This window comes from Cygnus olor, chromosome 15 (genome assembly GCF_009769625.2).
Source record: "Cygnus olor isolate bCygOlo1 chromosome 15, bCygOlo1.pri.v2, whole genome shotgun sequence".
NCBI lineage: Eukaryota > Metazoa > Chordata > Aves > Anseriformes > Anatidae > Cygnus > Cygnus olor.
This window is the reverse complement of record NC_049183.1, coordinates 13,029,719-13,044,701: the sequence shown is the minus strand read 5'-3', so window position 1 is coordinate 13,044,701 and position 14,983 is coordinate 13,029,719. Positions and strand designations below refer to the sequence as shown.

At 44.3% G+C, this 14,983-nt stretch overlaps 1 protein-coding gene and 1 long non-coding RNA gene across 4 annotated transcripts in view; one reads left to right on the top strand and one right to left on the bottom strand.

Moving 5' to 3' along the window:
- Nucleotides 1-14,983, top strand: part of TTYH3 (tweety family member 3) — a 79,458-nt gene that overhangs the window by 52,556 nt on the left and 11,919 nt on the right. For 2 of the 3 annotated variants that reach the window (XM_040574903.1, XM_040574902.1), the window contains exons 8-13: nucleotides 7,659-7,714; nucleotides 8,911-9,003; nucleotides 9,116-9,208; nucleotides 9,994-10,130; nucleotides 12,158-12,334; nucleotides 13,263-13,338. In XM_040574903.1, coding sequence (XP_040430837.1) covers nucleotides 7,659-7,714; nucleotides 8,911-9,003; nucleotides 9,116-9,208; nucleotides 9,994-10,130; nucleotides 12,158-12,334; nucleotides 13,263-13,338 — 632 coding nt within the window. The remainder of the gene's footprint in view (nucleotides 1-7,658; nucleotides 7,715-8,910; nucleotides 9,004-9,115; nucleotides 9,209-9,993; nucleotides 10,131-12,157; nucleotides 12,335-13,262; nucleotides 13,339-14,983) is intronic. The other variant, XM_040574904.1, reaches the window with a different exon arrangement.
- LOC121078575 lies at nucleotides 1,180-12,151 on the bottom strand. Its single transcript, XR_005824642.1, has 2 exons — nucleotides 10,993-12,151; nucleotides 1,180-6,307 (listed from the first exon to the last, which is right to left on the bottom strand). It is a non-coding gene; the product is annotated as an uncharacterized LOC121078575 (long non-coding RNA).

Below are 14,983 nucleotides of genomic sequence, written 5' to 3'. Positions count from 1 at the left end.
GTCACGTAGGAGCGTGACAGTGTCTGAGAATTTGTGGCTATGTTTGGAACTTAGCAACCTGTGTACAGTGGGAAAAGCAGATGTGTGTGGAACTCTGCAAAACCAGTGTTCTTCCCAAAAAAAACATTTATACCCCAGTCAGAAGTCCATACGTACATTTTATTTATTTATTTTTGTCAAAAAAGCGTTTAGAATCCTTATTTCATCTTGGCCCTAAGATGGAAGTAACTGATATGGTGGAACAACAGAAGTCCCTGGATTATTTTCTTTAAATGTAGCAACCTTGGTCTTGTTTCTCCTCCTTTAAGTGACAGAACTGTAGCAGTATGAGTGTGCAGTTTGAGTTGTCATTTTTAAAATTTGCTCTTGGGTCTGTATCCCAGCATCTAGAATATTTATTTTTTGTGTTTGTTATTAACAAATATATATCAATTTGTCTCTTAATGGTGGTTATAAATAGGAGTCTTTTGAAAGCTAATTTAAAGGGTAAATGAACGGAAACAGCAGGAAAGAGAAGTATGAATTTCCCTTTCCATTATAAATGCAGTATTTTGATTGCTTTGTTTACCCTGTTCCATTTCAAGCAATATGCCTGCATCACTGTGGCATTCAGCTGAAGCACTGATGGATTTTGTGTTTGTCACTCCTAATTTAGACTGAAGTGGTTGGTTGAGATGAGGGGTGCCTCCAATTTGGACCTCGGGGGCAAAACAGATATTCAGAACTGTGGCTTAACAAAAATATGGCTGGATGCTTGCCAGCAGAGATAAATGCTAAAAAGGAAAGGTATTTTCCAGGGCTGAGTCTGCTGCATAGCTAATAAAATGAGCTTCTCTTTTCTCCCACCCTTTTTCCCCCTGATAATCCCTCTGTACGTTTCTGTGATGATAAATCACAAATAAGCCATGATACTGATTTGTAAAAGGAGCCACATGTGTCTTTGCTGGTTCTTATTTGCTGGTATCTGAGAATTTTTGCCATGTGTACCGAAGATCTAGTGTTATTGCTGTGCGCTTAGCCAATCGCTGCCTCTCGCTGTGTAACTGATAGGGAATTAGGTATGTAGTGATGGCTGAGGATGCAGGGATTGGAAGCAATAAGAAATATTTATGTCTGGAGGCAGAATGTAGTATAAAAGAGTACATGCCAGTTGATATTACCACAGTGCAGCTTATTCTTGGAGAGCCTTATTTATTGATTTCCTGGAGGGAAGAGGAGAGAGCCTGGCAGCTCACAACAGATGGGTCTTTGTAACAAAGAAATGCAATAAGGGAAGTGAATGAGTGTTTAACACTGCACAGGATGAAAATCCTCCCTTGGTTGTGAGGGTGACGGCGAAGTGGCTTCAGGTGCCAGCTAGCCTCCGTGTTGTTCGAGGAGGTGAACAGGCTAGGGAGGCCAAGGGGAAATATGGGACACTAATGCCAGCTGTGTACTGTATTAACTTGGTAACCCAAATCAGAACATTTGGGAACAATTTGATTGACCCTGAGCAGCTGAAGGAACACCCTTCCATGCAACTTTTCCATTTCACTTGTTCTTGTCGGCTCCTGCAGGTTTTTGCTCCTCAGTATCATGCACGCACATGGAGGCTGCCAGTGGCTGGGCCTGGCACTCCCCTCCCTCCTCCTGCTTCCCCCGGCAGGGACAGTCAGCTCCCCAGCGTGAAATAAGGCTCTGTTCTGGCAGCTCCGCCAGCTCCAACAGTTGCTAAGGCTCCATAAATAACAGTGAATGGGGCTGAGTGAGACGCTGAAGAGGAGGAAGAGCAGGTGTTGTCACAGGCCTGAGCTGGAAGGCCGGCCTCCTCCGTGGGCTGCTGGTGTGTCAGCTCCCTGCTGTTCAGCAGCCGTTCTGCGTTCACAAGCACCTTTCCTTCTCTACAGAAGGAAATCAGCCTTGCTTCTGAGCCTGCCATCACACTAGGCAGCTGGTGGGGAGGTGATCAAACATTCTGCCTTCCCATGTGAATTTCCACTGCTCTGCTGAAGTTTATGGTCAGGAAGCGATAGAAAAAAGCCTTGGCTCCCCGCGTCGGGAGCGTCCTGTGCACCTGAGCAGGAAGGAAGACCACAATATCAGCACTGTGGTGTGGAACTGTTCAATGAGGCTTTAATCCCAATAGCAGTTCTTTAAAAACATCTTTATAAGTCTGAAAAAAGTGTTGGTATCCCTTAATACGCTTGGCTGTGAACTGTGGCAATTGCTTTGTGATGAGTTGAGCTGTGTCTGTGACGGGGCAGGCTTGAGGAGGCAGGGCAGGCGGCTGTGAGCCAGACCCAGGGCTGTCCTCCTGGGGGAAGCTGCTTGAAGGCTCCCAGATCTAGTGCACGGGCTCTTCACACACTCTGCTTTGATGCAGGATAGACAGATGAGGCAGGAGCATTTTAAGATTGTTCCAGCTAGTTTCACCAGAGCGCATCCTGCTGTGAATTTTTCAGTTCAGAAAACAGATCGCTGAGAGATGGTGCGAGTTGAAGGAGGGGCTCACAGTCCATGGAAGAAGAATGTAGAAATCATGTTTACCTTGGAAATCACTTGAGCTGAAACTGGACTGAAAGCAGTCTTTTTTTTTTTTTTTTTTATTCTTTTCTAGGTGTCTGCTTTTGACCAGTGCTGGGGTATAAGATACTGGGCTGGGGGCTGTCATCTGCTTTTAAGGACATTTAAGAACCAACAAGCAATCTTAAATGTAAAACAACCAGAAGCTTTATAGTGCTGGGTCAACTTTTCCCTTTAATCACTACTTTTAGTTGTTGTTTTTAGATATGATGGGTTGTAATATTCCCAGCCCTATGCTCTGGCATTCAGACTAGCACCGGGTGGCCCAGGTTTGCTTATTTGCAATGCTTTTTTGCTGTTGTTCATAGTATTTTTCCCAGAAAAAAATAACAGCATTGGATACTGGGCAACTGGTATGTTAATATTTCTGTTTATGTATTAATTGCTGTTTGCCAATCTAAATAGAATTAATGGAGCTGAGAATAATCTCATTAAATGCATCATTATTGTTGTAATGTTTTTAGCTGGCAAGTAGATGTCCTTGTTTTGTAGAGAAAATGTGCTGCGTTTAAAAAAAAAAAAAAGGGGGGGGGGCATTCTGGGATTGGGCAGAGAGCCTTAATACAGGTTTCCTGGAGGAGACGCTTAAATCATTTTGCAGAAGAGCATGATATATATGTGCCTAACTCGCCCTGTATTCATTAATTGAGATAAAGCCAATGGAGTTGAACAGTGGCTGTATAATCAGCTCCTGCTGCTAGTAAAAAGGCTTGGTGCAGTCAAGATGTTTATTTTCAAAGCAGGAGGCCATCTTCTAGTCTCATTCGTTTTCATTGATATTATGTTATTATCAGATGACTTATTGAATAAAATTAAATAAAAAGACAATCTGTCTAAACAACGGGAAGAGCTTTCTCCAGATTCTCTTACTGGAAAGCTGCATTGAGAAGAGACATTCACTTCATCTGAAAGAACTGCTGACCACAAGGGATGGATAATGGAGCCTTTTACCTCCAGTCCAGCCAAGTTTCTCAGGCTGGACGCTGCAACTTAGCTGCTCAGATATAAACTGCAAGCCTTCTTGTTACACGTAGCCTCCTAATTGGCCTCACTGATTCACTCTCATCTTAGAAGCCCAGAGCTGAATGAACCAGAGGACTGACACCACCATCACCATCCTTTCCTATCTGAGAAGTAAGGCCAGGACAAAACCTCATGTGGGGAATGTGGTGGCTGCACTGTTATTACTTGGGCTGAATGGGCGCTGCAGGACAGAGCTTGTCCAAAGAGGCGCTCTCGAGATTTGTGTTGAGCTGTTGTCGGTGTTGAGGAGCTGTGTTTTCCTGTGTTGTTTTGTTGGGCTCTTGACGAGCAGAAAACTTTGCATGGAGAGCAGTTGGGATGGCTATGAGCTCTTTACTGAAAACTCATGATCAAGTCAGCCTGCTTTCACCAGTACCAGCGGTGTATATAACAGAAATATAGCTGGTATGCAGATACATCCCTTTGCCTTAGGAAAACAAAACTTCTAGTGGGTAAGAAAACCTGGCCAGAAGAATATGCTTCCTCTTTGACGTCACAGGCCTTATAGTTCAACCTCCTCTGGTGACTGAACACACAGGCAGTCTCATCTGGGTATATCTGTAAAAAGCAAGCTGGCTAGAGAATGCTTGAGTAGAAATGAAGAATAGCTGGGAAAAACTACTCAAGGTGAGGATTTCATTTTGTAAACTAGGATTTTTTTTCCTGATTGCTCTTTACCCTGCAGATCTTCTTGCTGCCTTTTGGCAAGTGCATAATGCCATTTTCACATTTCTGCTGAGCTTTGAAATGAATAGTAAGTCTCCATGGTTGCAGAAGCAATGAGTGGATTCTAGCAGCTAAAGCTGTCTTTAGTAGGCAATTCGACTTTCCTTTCTAGGAAAAACAGACTTTACAAAAATAAAGCTTTTAGGATAGTTCCCTTCCGTGCCTTCTGCTCCCACACTGCCTGTGCACTGAGAGAGTGGGTCAGGAGGACTGCTGCTAGCAACAGCAGGCACAGGCAGCTGCCACTGTGACCCTACCTAACCCTTCTCCTGTAGACTGCATCTCCTAAAGGCTGGCTTCAAAAATCAGATCCGGCCTTCAGGAATTTTCCTTGAGAGGAAAATGCAACAGGAAGATAATTACAGGGGAGACACAAAATTGCCTGGAGCTGTTAGCAGAGCACAAATAATGGCTTAGCATAGCTGTTCTCTGGTCAGAAATGTGAGACTTGCTGTTGTACAGGACGGCCTCCATAGGGATTAAAAGTGGTGAAGGTGCCTCCTGTTCTGTCCTTTCTTCCCAGCCTGGCGGTGTGGAGGCAGCGGTCACGCTCCTCTTCATTTACAAGCTTCACAGCACAGGATAACTTCAAGGCAGCTTCAGTGCCTATTGTATGTGTAGCATTAGTTTTAAAGCACCACAGCTATCAACGCACTGTGTTCAGTGCAGGGGAGAGCTGCTCCTGCTGGCTTTGCCATTTCGGAAAACACATTTTACGTACAGAATGTCACACTAGTCGGCTGCAATGCTGGTACTGCTGCCGTGAAGCCTTGTTGATATTGCCTTCCAGGGTGAGCAAGGCAAGCACTCATTTCATCGTTCTGCTTTTTACTTCGCTTGTAACCAGCAGTCTTTGATTCTGGGCTCACAAGTTGCAAATTCTGATGGTATCGGGAACTCTCATCTGTAATCTGCCCACCAGGGATGATCCAGAAGGGCCTGAAGAAACATTTCTGGAGCCATATATTAGCAGTATGTCATGCAACTTGATGCATTTATAAAGGTGATGTAAAATTGATACTACTGTGGGAGTCTATGCGAAACTTTCAGTGTTTGTTGGCTTAAATTAAATAGGTGACAAGATCAGAGCTGTATGTAACGTTCTTGCTGTGTTTTTCTCTCAACGCAGGGGCACTGTAATCCATTTTTTCCTTAGCCATCCCATAGGTTGGGGTGACTTATGAGCCCGGTGGAGCAGTCCTTTCCTTGGCACAGTAGTTGTGCACAAAGTTTGTGTGGTCTGTTCAAAGTGAGGCCCACGAAGCAGTTCTTGCTGCCCTCCTGTCGGCCCAGATTTTGCTGATTGCTGTTTAGAGGAGGCAGAAGTCATCCCAGAGAAAGAGACGGTGGGGGGGAGATGGAGCATCTGGCAGGAGCTGCCCCAAAGTAGGCTAATGAATTATAAATCACAGCTGTCAGGTTGCATCGCAGCGTGCAGGAGCTGACGGTCTGTGTTGCACCACTCAGTCTCCGGTGCGCTGGCTTGCCGAAAGGTGCATTCAATATTTATGGGAAGTGCGGCAGAATCGGGATACAGCCAGGTCTGCTTCCTTCACAGCTCCCCTTGCTTTTGGTTGTGCGTTTTGCTGATTTCTGAGTTGGGACTGATTAGAATACCTTTGCGACATGGAATATGCTTTACCGAGAGTCACAGATAGAAGATTAAAGGGAATGGAAAAAAGGGTATGAGGAGAAGGGGGGAGGCAGTGTATGTGTTTTAGAGCTTTTGTTATCTTCACTGAGCAAACTTCACCCTTGATTTTTCTGAGCTGACGTGCTCCCATTCATCTGAAGAACTGTAAATGTTTGAGAATTAATCTAACGGTATTGGGACGATCAACTCTTTGACAGAACTTCCCTCTATAGCACTATTGAGAATGGCAGGGGAAAGCCTGATACTTGTAATTTGTGCATGCTGACTTTCTTCAGGCAGTTGGTGTTGGTGTAGTGTTATGGAGGGCTCGTGAAGAGGGCACCAGTCTGGTTTCACACACACCTGAACGAGGAGAAATAAAACTGTCTTCAAGCCTGGAGATTTAACAATCCTACTTATCTGTATTCATAAACATGAGTACTCAGTGAGGATACTGTGACTATTGATAGAGCTACTGTTAAAACGCACCTTTAGGATGTTACCAGCAAGTGATCTGAGGGCCCTTGACCAGGTAACTTGTTGCTGGTATCCTAACACATGGTAGGAGCGTTCTTTCCTGGCCAAGTCTGTGGTATTGATTTAATATGTAATATACCTTCTTAGCACAAGTCAAAAGAAAGATGCAAAGGAAATTATATGCACTCTTTTAAGTAGTCTAACTAGAGCCTTCTAATTAAAATCTAATTACATGCAAGTGACATCCATCAGAAGACAGACTATGTTTACTTTTTCATTCCTAATGCAAGTCAGAAAGGCAAGAACTTGTTCTTCCTTTTCTTTTCCCAGCACATTCCATTACGTTGCTTGCTTGCTAGGTTATAGTGTTTTTAGGAAATATTACTGAAAGTTATTTTCTTGAATTAGGAGGGCTTTCTAACATTCTTCTACAGAACACTGCCTAAAACTAGTCTCTTTGGAGTATGATACAAGAATTCCCAGTTGTGAAGACTTCTTTTGTTTGTTTGTTTTAAACACATGAGCTTGTATATTTAGGAAGTGGTACATTTCAGCATGGTGTGGTAGTGCAGGGATGTGTGTCTGCACCTCCTTTGGCCCAATGTTGTGCTTTCACAGGTATTTTTGTTAGCAGCCTGTATTTATATCAGCACTGCTACCTCTCCTGTGCCAATTTTTCTGTGGCTGCTTAGTGACCTAGCTGGTGAACAGAACTGGCTGAAAGTTAAGTTGTCTCTTTGCTATATTCCCTAGGCAGCACTCTACCTTTGGTTGCTGTCAGTGACCGTAGAATGTTATTCCGACACTCAGAAGTTACAGAAATTAACCATCCCACTGGATTTCTCCTAGACTAAGGTCTGGTAGTGTGGTTATACTGTGAATAGTGCTGACTTTGGAATAAAACTTTTTTGATGGTTCCCCTGACTATGCAAGTGGGGCAGCCATGTGCTGCTTTATTGTTGAGAGCGAAACAAAAAAGTAGCAGTTTTAATTGCGGGGAGGGAAACCAAGAGAAAACAAATCTTTCTTCTATCCCCAAATGCAGCCTACATCCCTTTTCCTAGTGCCATCCATGCCCTGTAATCCTACACAGAGAGAGGGAAGTGATTCCATTTATATTGCATTTTCATTTTGTGTATTGCTTTCAGAACTCAACACCTCCCTTGTGGCAGTCGTAAACTATTGTAAAGCTGAAACAACATACCTAGTATGACTTTCTCCTCTTTTGTCTTTGCAGATACCCTCCGCTATTACATTACCTGTAGTGCTGGATACCCCAATCCTTTCCAGCAGGTGAGTGGAAGCGCCCTCCCTCCCTCCCTTCATCCCTTCTCAGCATGGTGCTCTTCGCAGGGCATGGGTTAAATGCTTCTGATGCCAGCATGCAGCAAATTGCAAGGTGTTAGCTGCAGGAAACACTCCACCTGTTGGTAAAGCTTTGGTAGCTACTTTCCAGTTGTGCAGGTGATTTAATGAGCAGTTTTTTTCCATCTTCATCACTGCCTGTATAGCTTCAGGTCCACGGTGCCCTCTTACAGAGGCCTGTATGTGTTGTGGTGAGGAGCATGGCTTTGTTCATGGTATCTCTGTTTACGTGGTGCACTTCTAAGAGAAGCAACATGGAGACAGAGCACCCATAATTATTGCCAGGGTGGGAAACTACAGACTTCCTGCTTTGAATCTCTTCTTACAGGCTCTTTTAGATTAAACACTGGCAACACTCCACTCCCAAACTGCAGCCACTTCAGTGGGTGGGGGAGTGATTCTCACATATGCCTTCTTAAATCCCTTGGATGTTGGGGGGTTTGTATCCTGAAGTATAAACGTGAGTCATTATTCTTTTGTGTGGGGGCTGAGGAACAGCACCTGGGCCCATCCCAAACTTTGTCTTGTGTATCAGAGGCCAGAAAGAACCCACACCACCCACTGTTCAGCAGACACCAGCTGCTTCACAGTTTATATTTAGGATTTTTTAAATCCTGTCTTCCTCTGTTTTCAAGGGTGGGGGAAGACCACTTCAGTCTGTGCACTGTTGCCATCAGTTGCATTTCTGGTTGTTCAGTGTAGTCTCTGACATGCTATAGCATGTGAAATTCCCATGGATGCTTTAATGGGGTATGAAGGCTGCACCCCAATGTAAACAACTTTCAGTATTAACTTTTTCTCAGCCATCTGGTTTAGTAGAAAAATCCAGCTGTGTGCTGTGGTGAGAACATGAGTGCTTTGTCTTGTTTTTTTCTCCTTCCTGTCTGTCCTGGCACTGGCCACAGCTCTGTGTGTGTGTTTTGTGCTTGTCCTTCCTACAGGTTGGTAAAAGTAGAACTTAACCCTATTGGAACTGAACCCATGTCAGTTGAGACATCCTTAACTTACACCATTCATACAGATGCTTTAGTAGTTGGGAGCAAGATGTAAGTCTTAATTCCCAGGAGTTCTTTTGGTCCGTGTGGCCTGAGTTGCTGAAACACTGCATGTTTTGTGTTGAGCAGAAGCTGTCAGGAAGTCACAAGGCTCTGGTGGAAATGCAAGATGATGTTATGGAACTCGTGAGGTCAGCAAGCAGAGAGCACCCCACCTCCAAGGTAACTCTCCTCAACTATGCTCTCCCTCTGCTTCCCTTCCATGAATACAAAGCCCAAGATCAGCTTCTGTAAAGCTCTTTATTTGCAATAATTACTGGCTTGTTGCTTGCAGGAGTATCTTATGCGCATCCAGGAGGTTTTAAATTCAACAGAGATCAACTTGCAGCAACTGACAGCTTTAGTAGACTGTCGGAGTCTGCATTTGGTGAGTACTCAGTAATTGGGCCTGCCCTAAGAAAGCACAAAGAGGGATGTAGAGCTTATAGCATACTGATTATTTTGGAGTTTCGAATCTCCGGTGTACCAAAGCAGTTTATAACAGCTTTACTGATTGACTCCAGCAGAAAGGAAAATGGGATTTTGGAGCAAGTTAGCTTTCTATTTTTGTGTTTAAAGATCAGGGTAGGAAACAGGATAATATGCCTTTATACATCTACAAGCTGCAGCCATAAGGTTTCAGGAACTGCCAACTTGTTTCCATAGCTTATAGCTTATTGCCTTTCCCATGAAATGCCTTATAGCTGCAGTAAAGCATGATTGAACTGTTGCCCTAGCTGCATCTCTGAAGGTAGAGAAATAGATAGTCCATGCTTGTGTTCACAGGCAAAGGGACTGAGTGAAGGACCTGAGAGGCTTATTGAAAAATGTGGTGTCTTAAGTTTGGGTGGATAAGTTTTTTCTTTTTTCTTTTTTTCTTTTTTTTCTTTTTTTTTTCTGGCTTTTTTTCTTTTTCTCTTTTAATTTCTTACTGTGTGGGGCTGAAAATACTGACATGTCTATATCTGATTTGGGCTTTGTGAGGGGAAATAAAGGTTAGATAAATTATGAAAAACACTTGAGGACCCTGAAATTAAAATAGAAATATGCTCTGTGAAAGGGACTATGAACTTTTAAATTGTTTCAGAGAACACAGTCCAGGGAAAAGACTTTTGAATTAGAACTCAATGTTAACTCTCTAGTGATCAGGAAACTGTTCATTTTTCTCTCCAGGATTACGTCCAGGCTTTGACGGGCTTTTGCTATGACGGAGTGGAAGGCCTCATCTACCTGGTTCTCTTCTCCTTTGTCACAGCCCTCATGTTCAGTTCCATTGTGTGCAGTGTCCCACACACTTGGCAGCAAAAGAGGTATAGAGAGGGTTTAGATCCTGTAGTGTTGTAGAGCTCTTTCCTAATGAAGACTGGCTATTGGATTTGTGCCCATGAGCATCTGGAGCCCTTTCCCATATGATCCCAGGAGTGTGAGGCCTTTTAAGCACAGGTCCAACAGAAAAAAAATCTGCTGGCTTTGCTCTGGTTGTGGTTAATACATCTGAACCTTATTGCACTGGAACACTATGTGTGCAGGGTATTCAGTACGCTGCAGGACTATGAGTCAAGTCAGAGATGAATGTTGATAGCTGTAGAGAAAGGTAATGCTTGAACTATGTGTCATCTCTTACAGTACCTATTCTCTTGTGTTGCTTTGAGTCATTTGTTCTAGTATGGGGAAGAGAACTGGAATGAGAAGCAGTCCACACATGCTTTTCTTGTCTTTGCTAACACTGGGGCAACTGACTTGCATAGCTAATAGAAACTGGGAACAGTCTTGTTTGCAATAGCACGGGCAGATGAGATGCTTGCACACTGGCAGCACTCGTGCAACAGCAGAGTTGTTTGGCACTAATATTAATGATGGCAAGCAGGCTGATCAGGAAGTCTTGAACAAACCTTCCCAGGGTCTCATTGACTCACTGCAGCACCACATGCAGCTACTAAAATAGCTTTGATTTTTCTGTTCTTGTAGAAAAGCAGTAGGCTGTGCAGCAAATTCTCTTCTGTGGTCCCGAAACATGATTTTTGTGGTCTAAGCCTGAGCGCAAGGTTCAAAGTAAAATGGAACATCCTGAACAATAGGAGGAAGCCAAAGCCCACAGGCCTGCAGTGCCCACAGAGAAAGCCTTCGGAAATGCGTCAGAATAGCGCATAAGAAAATGGCTGGTTTCCTTACCTCTTCCACATGCAGCTGTAGAGGCATTTTCAGGAGGAGGATGGTAGTCTGCCTGTTCAAAGGAGAAAGGTTTATGCAGTGTTATCTCTTGTGCTGCCTTCCGTGTGAGCTGCTGCCCATATTGTGATCCCCAGCAGGCTCAGGCTGCTGCTGTGAACCGAAAGATTCCCTCTTGCTTTCTCTGGAGCACCATTTCTTCCTCTAGCTCCCTCGGGGAGGTGATGGATGTCATACTTTATTGCCTGTAAGAGAATGTGCAGGCTGCAATTCCCTGCGTAAATCTTCAGTGCCACCTTGTGGTACAGAAACTGCAAGCGATACTTGGGATGCTACAGCTACAGACCATGTTGTCTCCTGCAAGCAGCAAAGCATTTCATATGGAATGTTTTACTAGCTTTTTCCAGCATCACTAAAATGTATTTCAAATCTTGGAGCTTCATCCCCTAATTAGGGAGATAAAATAATAGTATATTGTACATAGGAGGGACAGGAGAATAATATGGGGGGGGGGGGGGGGGAAGGAACCAGCTGACAAACAGCTCTGCTCTGTATTAAAATTGATTTAAATTCCTGGCCTTTTTGAGAGAAGAAAGGCTCTAGAAGCAAATGTTGCAACTTACTACATGTAGAGATTTGTGGGGTTTTGTTAGAAGCTGAAGTAGTCACTGTGTAACCATAGCAGAAGTTCAGAGCAGTCTCCAGAGGCTTATCCTTAAAAGCCCTGTGGATATCGTTACAAGGAGTGGAAGGACACAGACTGCAGCTTTGAAGGTTGTTTTGAGTGTTGCATGCCGCTATATCTTCACTTCCTCTTTTACACATATTTTTTTCCTGTATTTGCTGTGTATTTTGGGATGCATGTCCATCCTTCCGCTATATGACTGGGCAGTTGCAGAGCTGTGCTGTCTGCCAAGCCCTGAGAGAAGACCATAGGGAGAGTGTAGGGGATCGTGCAGCCGAAAAGTCCAGATGGTATCTGTGGGAGGTCTGAGTCACAGTGGTGTAGGCTGTGTTTGACACTGCCGCCCTGAGGCATCCCAAATGGGTATAAATGTGGAGGTGTGGAAGATGGTTGGGAGGTTCCTAGGATTACCATGGTTTCCTGCAAACCCCACATGTGGGGTAATTGTAGGGTTCTAGGAGGAACTTTTTTTCCTTCTTGCAGAAGCTCAGATGATGATGGGGAAGAAGAATCAGCTGCTCAGGGGAGCAGACAGACACACGATAATCTTTACAGAGTGCACATGCCCAGCCTCTATAGCTGTGGGAGTAGTTATGGCAGTGAGACCAGCATTCCAGCAGCAGCACACACAGTCAGCAATGCTCCCGTCACAGAGTACATGTGAGTATCCTGACAAAAAGGCCATATTGCAACTTGCCCGAGCTGCTTCACTCGGATTTTGTCGTTGCTAAGCGCTGCGAGGCTGGTGCTTTCAACCAGGCATTGGAGGTGGTAAGGGATTCTGTCTGAAATGTCAAAAGGCATGTTTCCCGATTAGCATCTGCTGGGAGAATGGGATTGCTTAAAAGTACTGCAGTAGAAAGGGGTTTATTAGGCAGCATACTCAAAAACATGAATCACTTTGTACTGTGGGATTTAGACATCTGCCTACGGAAAAAAATAAAAAATAGTAGTATTGTCCAGGCTCCTTATTGCACAATCTGATCCCCAGAAGACCTGACTCTTCAGATAGAGCAGTTTTGCGAGAAGATTTTAAGCCTCCTGAGACACTGAGAGCCATAACAAAACCTGCAGGCTCTTTCCTTCCCAGTAATTGCAGTCAGCTCTGACATTTGTTGTGGTCTGGAGCTACCTAGTTCAGGTGGGACCTTCAGAGCTTTCTCCGCAAGTGCTGAACTCTGATCACATTTTGACTCCCTTCAGGGCCCATCTCTTTTGGGCTGCCACATCGTTTTCTTCCCCTTAGACTTTGTCCTTATTTTATCTCCATTTCTACAGCATGGCAGTTCTGACTCTGCAGAGAGGCAGATTTTTCACACAAACCTATTTTTAAATCATTCGACATGATTCAGTGTGGGCTGTTCCGAGTGTAAAGATAGTGCTTAATCTGAGGAAAATAATGCTAGTTTTGTGTCCTTAACTGAAAAAGGGGATCCAGTTGGCCTGTAAGAAAAGCTTTGAGGGAGACGAGACTGATTTGATACAGTAGTTCTGGGGGGATGTATACTCTGTCCCATGTCACTGTCAGAGACCTTCCCAGAGAAGTGTGGCACGTACCCCCATTACCATGTGTGTCTTCCTTTCCTAGGAGCCAGAATGCAAATTTCCAGAACCCCCGTTGTGAGAATACCCCGCTCATTGGCCGGGAGTCCCCACCTCCCTCAGTAAGTCTCTCTTTACTGCTCCTCTCTGCTTCAGCAATTTTGGGGAATACACATTTACCACTCCTGTATACTCTCAAGGGAGCTGGTTGTGTAGCCAAGCACAGGATCTGGCCCATAAATGGCAGCAATTTGAATAGACAAGCCGTGTCTCACCTGCCATGGATAATAAAACTCAACTCTGCTACTTTTGACATTGCACATAAAAATAATAAAACTAAATCTGTTAACACTGGTAATCCTATGGGCCCAGTCCTGCCACCACTGAAATGCATGAGTGTCTTGGTGGGTGACTTCAGCAGGATGATTCACTTGCATGCAGTATTCTTGCTATCTGTGGCACTGGTTCCTCAAGTTTACAAAGAAATTTGTTAAAGCAGTAAATTCAGAGTTATTGCTGAACCTCTCTCCTTAATCTGCCCTAAAGAGACAGTAGGATGAAATTTGTATTTTTTTTGTTGCTGTTGAGATTTTTTTTTTAATCTTTGTTTCACAACTCTTTTACTTTCTTTAGAATCTATTTTTGTATTTAATTTCCTACGGAGGGAAAAAAAACAAAACACTTTCATGGAAGGTTTTGATATTTGGAGTGGCCTGGTAGCCATTTCAGTATGCTGGATAAAACATGGGCATGCCTTCATGTATGTGTAAGAACTAGATGAATCTTGCCCTCCTTCACTGGATCCTGTGAACCTTATGCCAGAACCTGGAGCACATGCCATCGCAGTGCTCGTTAACTTGGTGGTGCGATTACAGAGGATGAGTAGTAGCATGTTTAATAATCAGCCAGTCTTCAGGTATAGGTAAAGAAAATACTCGGTGCATGATTCAAATTCATGGGGAGGATGTTGGAGGATGGAGTAGGAACTGCAGTGGGAAGGGGGACATCACATTCATGTTTTCACTTCAAAATGACCAGTTCACCTCACCGTAGAGAAAGAGGAAAACTGGAAGGTTGAGCCTTATCTTGGTACTTGGTCAGATTTCTTGCAACCTTCTTAAAAATACAGATTTTTTTTCCCAATCCCTGGTATTGTGAACCACAACCTCTGGTAGCTTTATCTGCTCTCAGCAACGCGACAGTCCTCGGGAGGAGCTGATGTGCCGCACACAGTACAGTATGGCAAGAGCTTGCTTTACCACTGGCATTTCCTGCCTCTAGACCTGCCAAGGCATATGTTTGTTCAGTGTCTGTAGGCCAAGGTCCTGCCTCCCCTTCCCCTACAGCTCTCACGCTTCTGAAGAAGCACGCTCCTTTCCACAGGGGCTGCAGTTACGCAAGACATTCCCTGGTTCTTCGGTAGCTGTTTGCATTAATACCCTGAAGGGGGATCCGAATCCTGGTGCCTTTAGGCTGGCTTCAGAGAAGAGGTTTATTTTTGAGATTTACAAGATTTATTTTTTTTTCCAGCGGAACTTGACTTGGCAGCCACCAATATGGTCTGTAGGGAAGTGTAGGAGCTGGAGGAGGAGGATGGTGCATTGCTGCTCCTGTAGACAAAGGGAGCTTCTGCCTAGGTGAAGCAAGGAATAGGCTGTAAAATAAATGTCTTTTCTGGAGGGATGTACTGATAGTAGATGGGCAGTGGAGAGAAGGCAAATACTGTCTGCTATCCTGCTGTACAGACAGGCAGCAGGAGACAGGGGG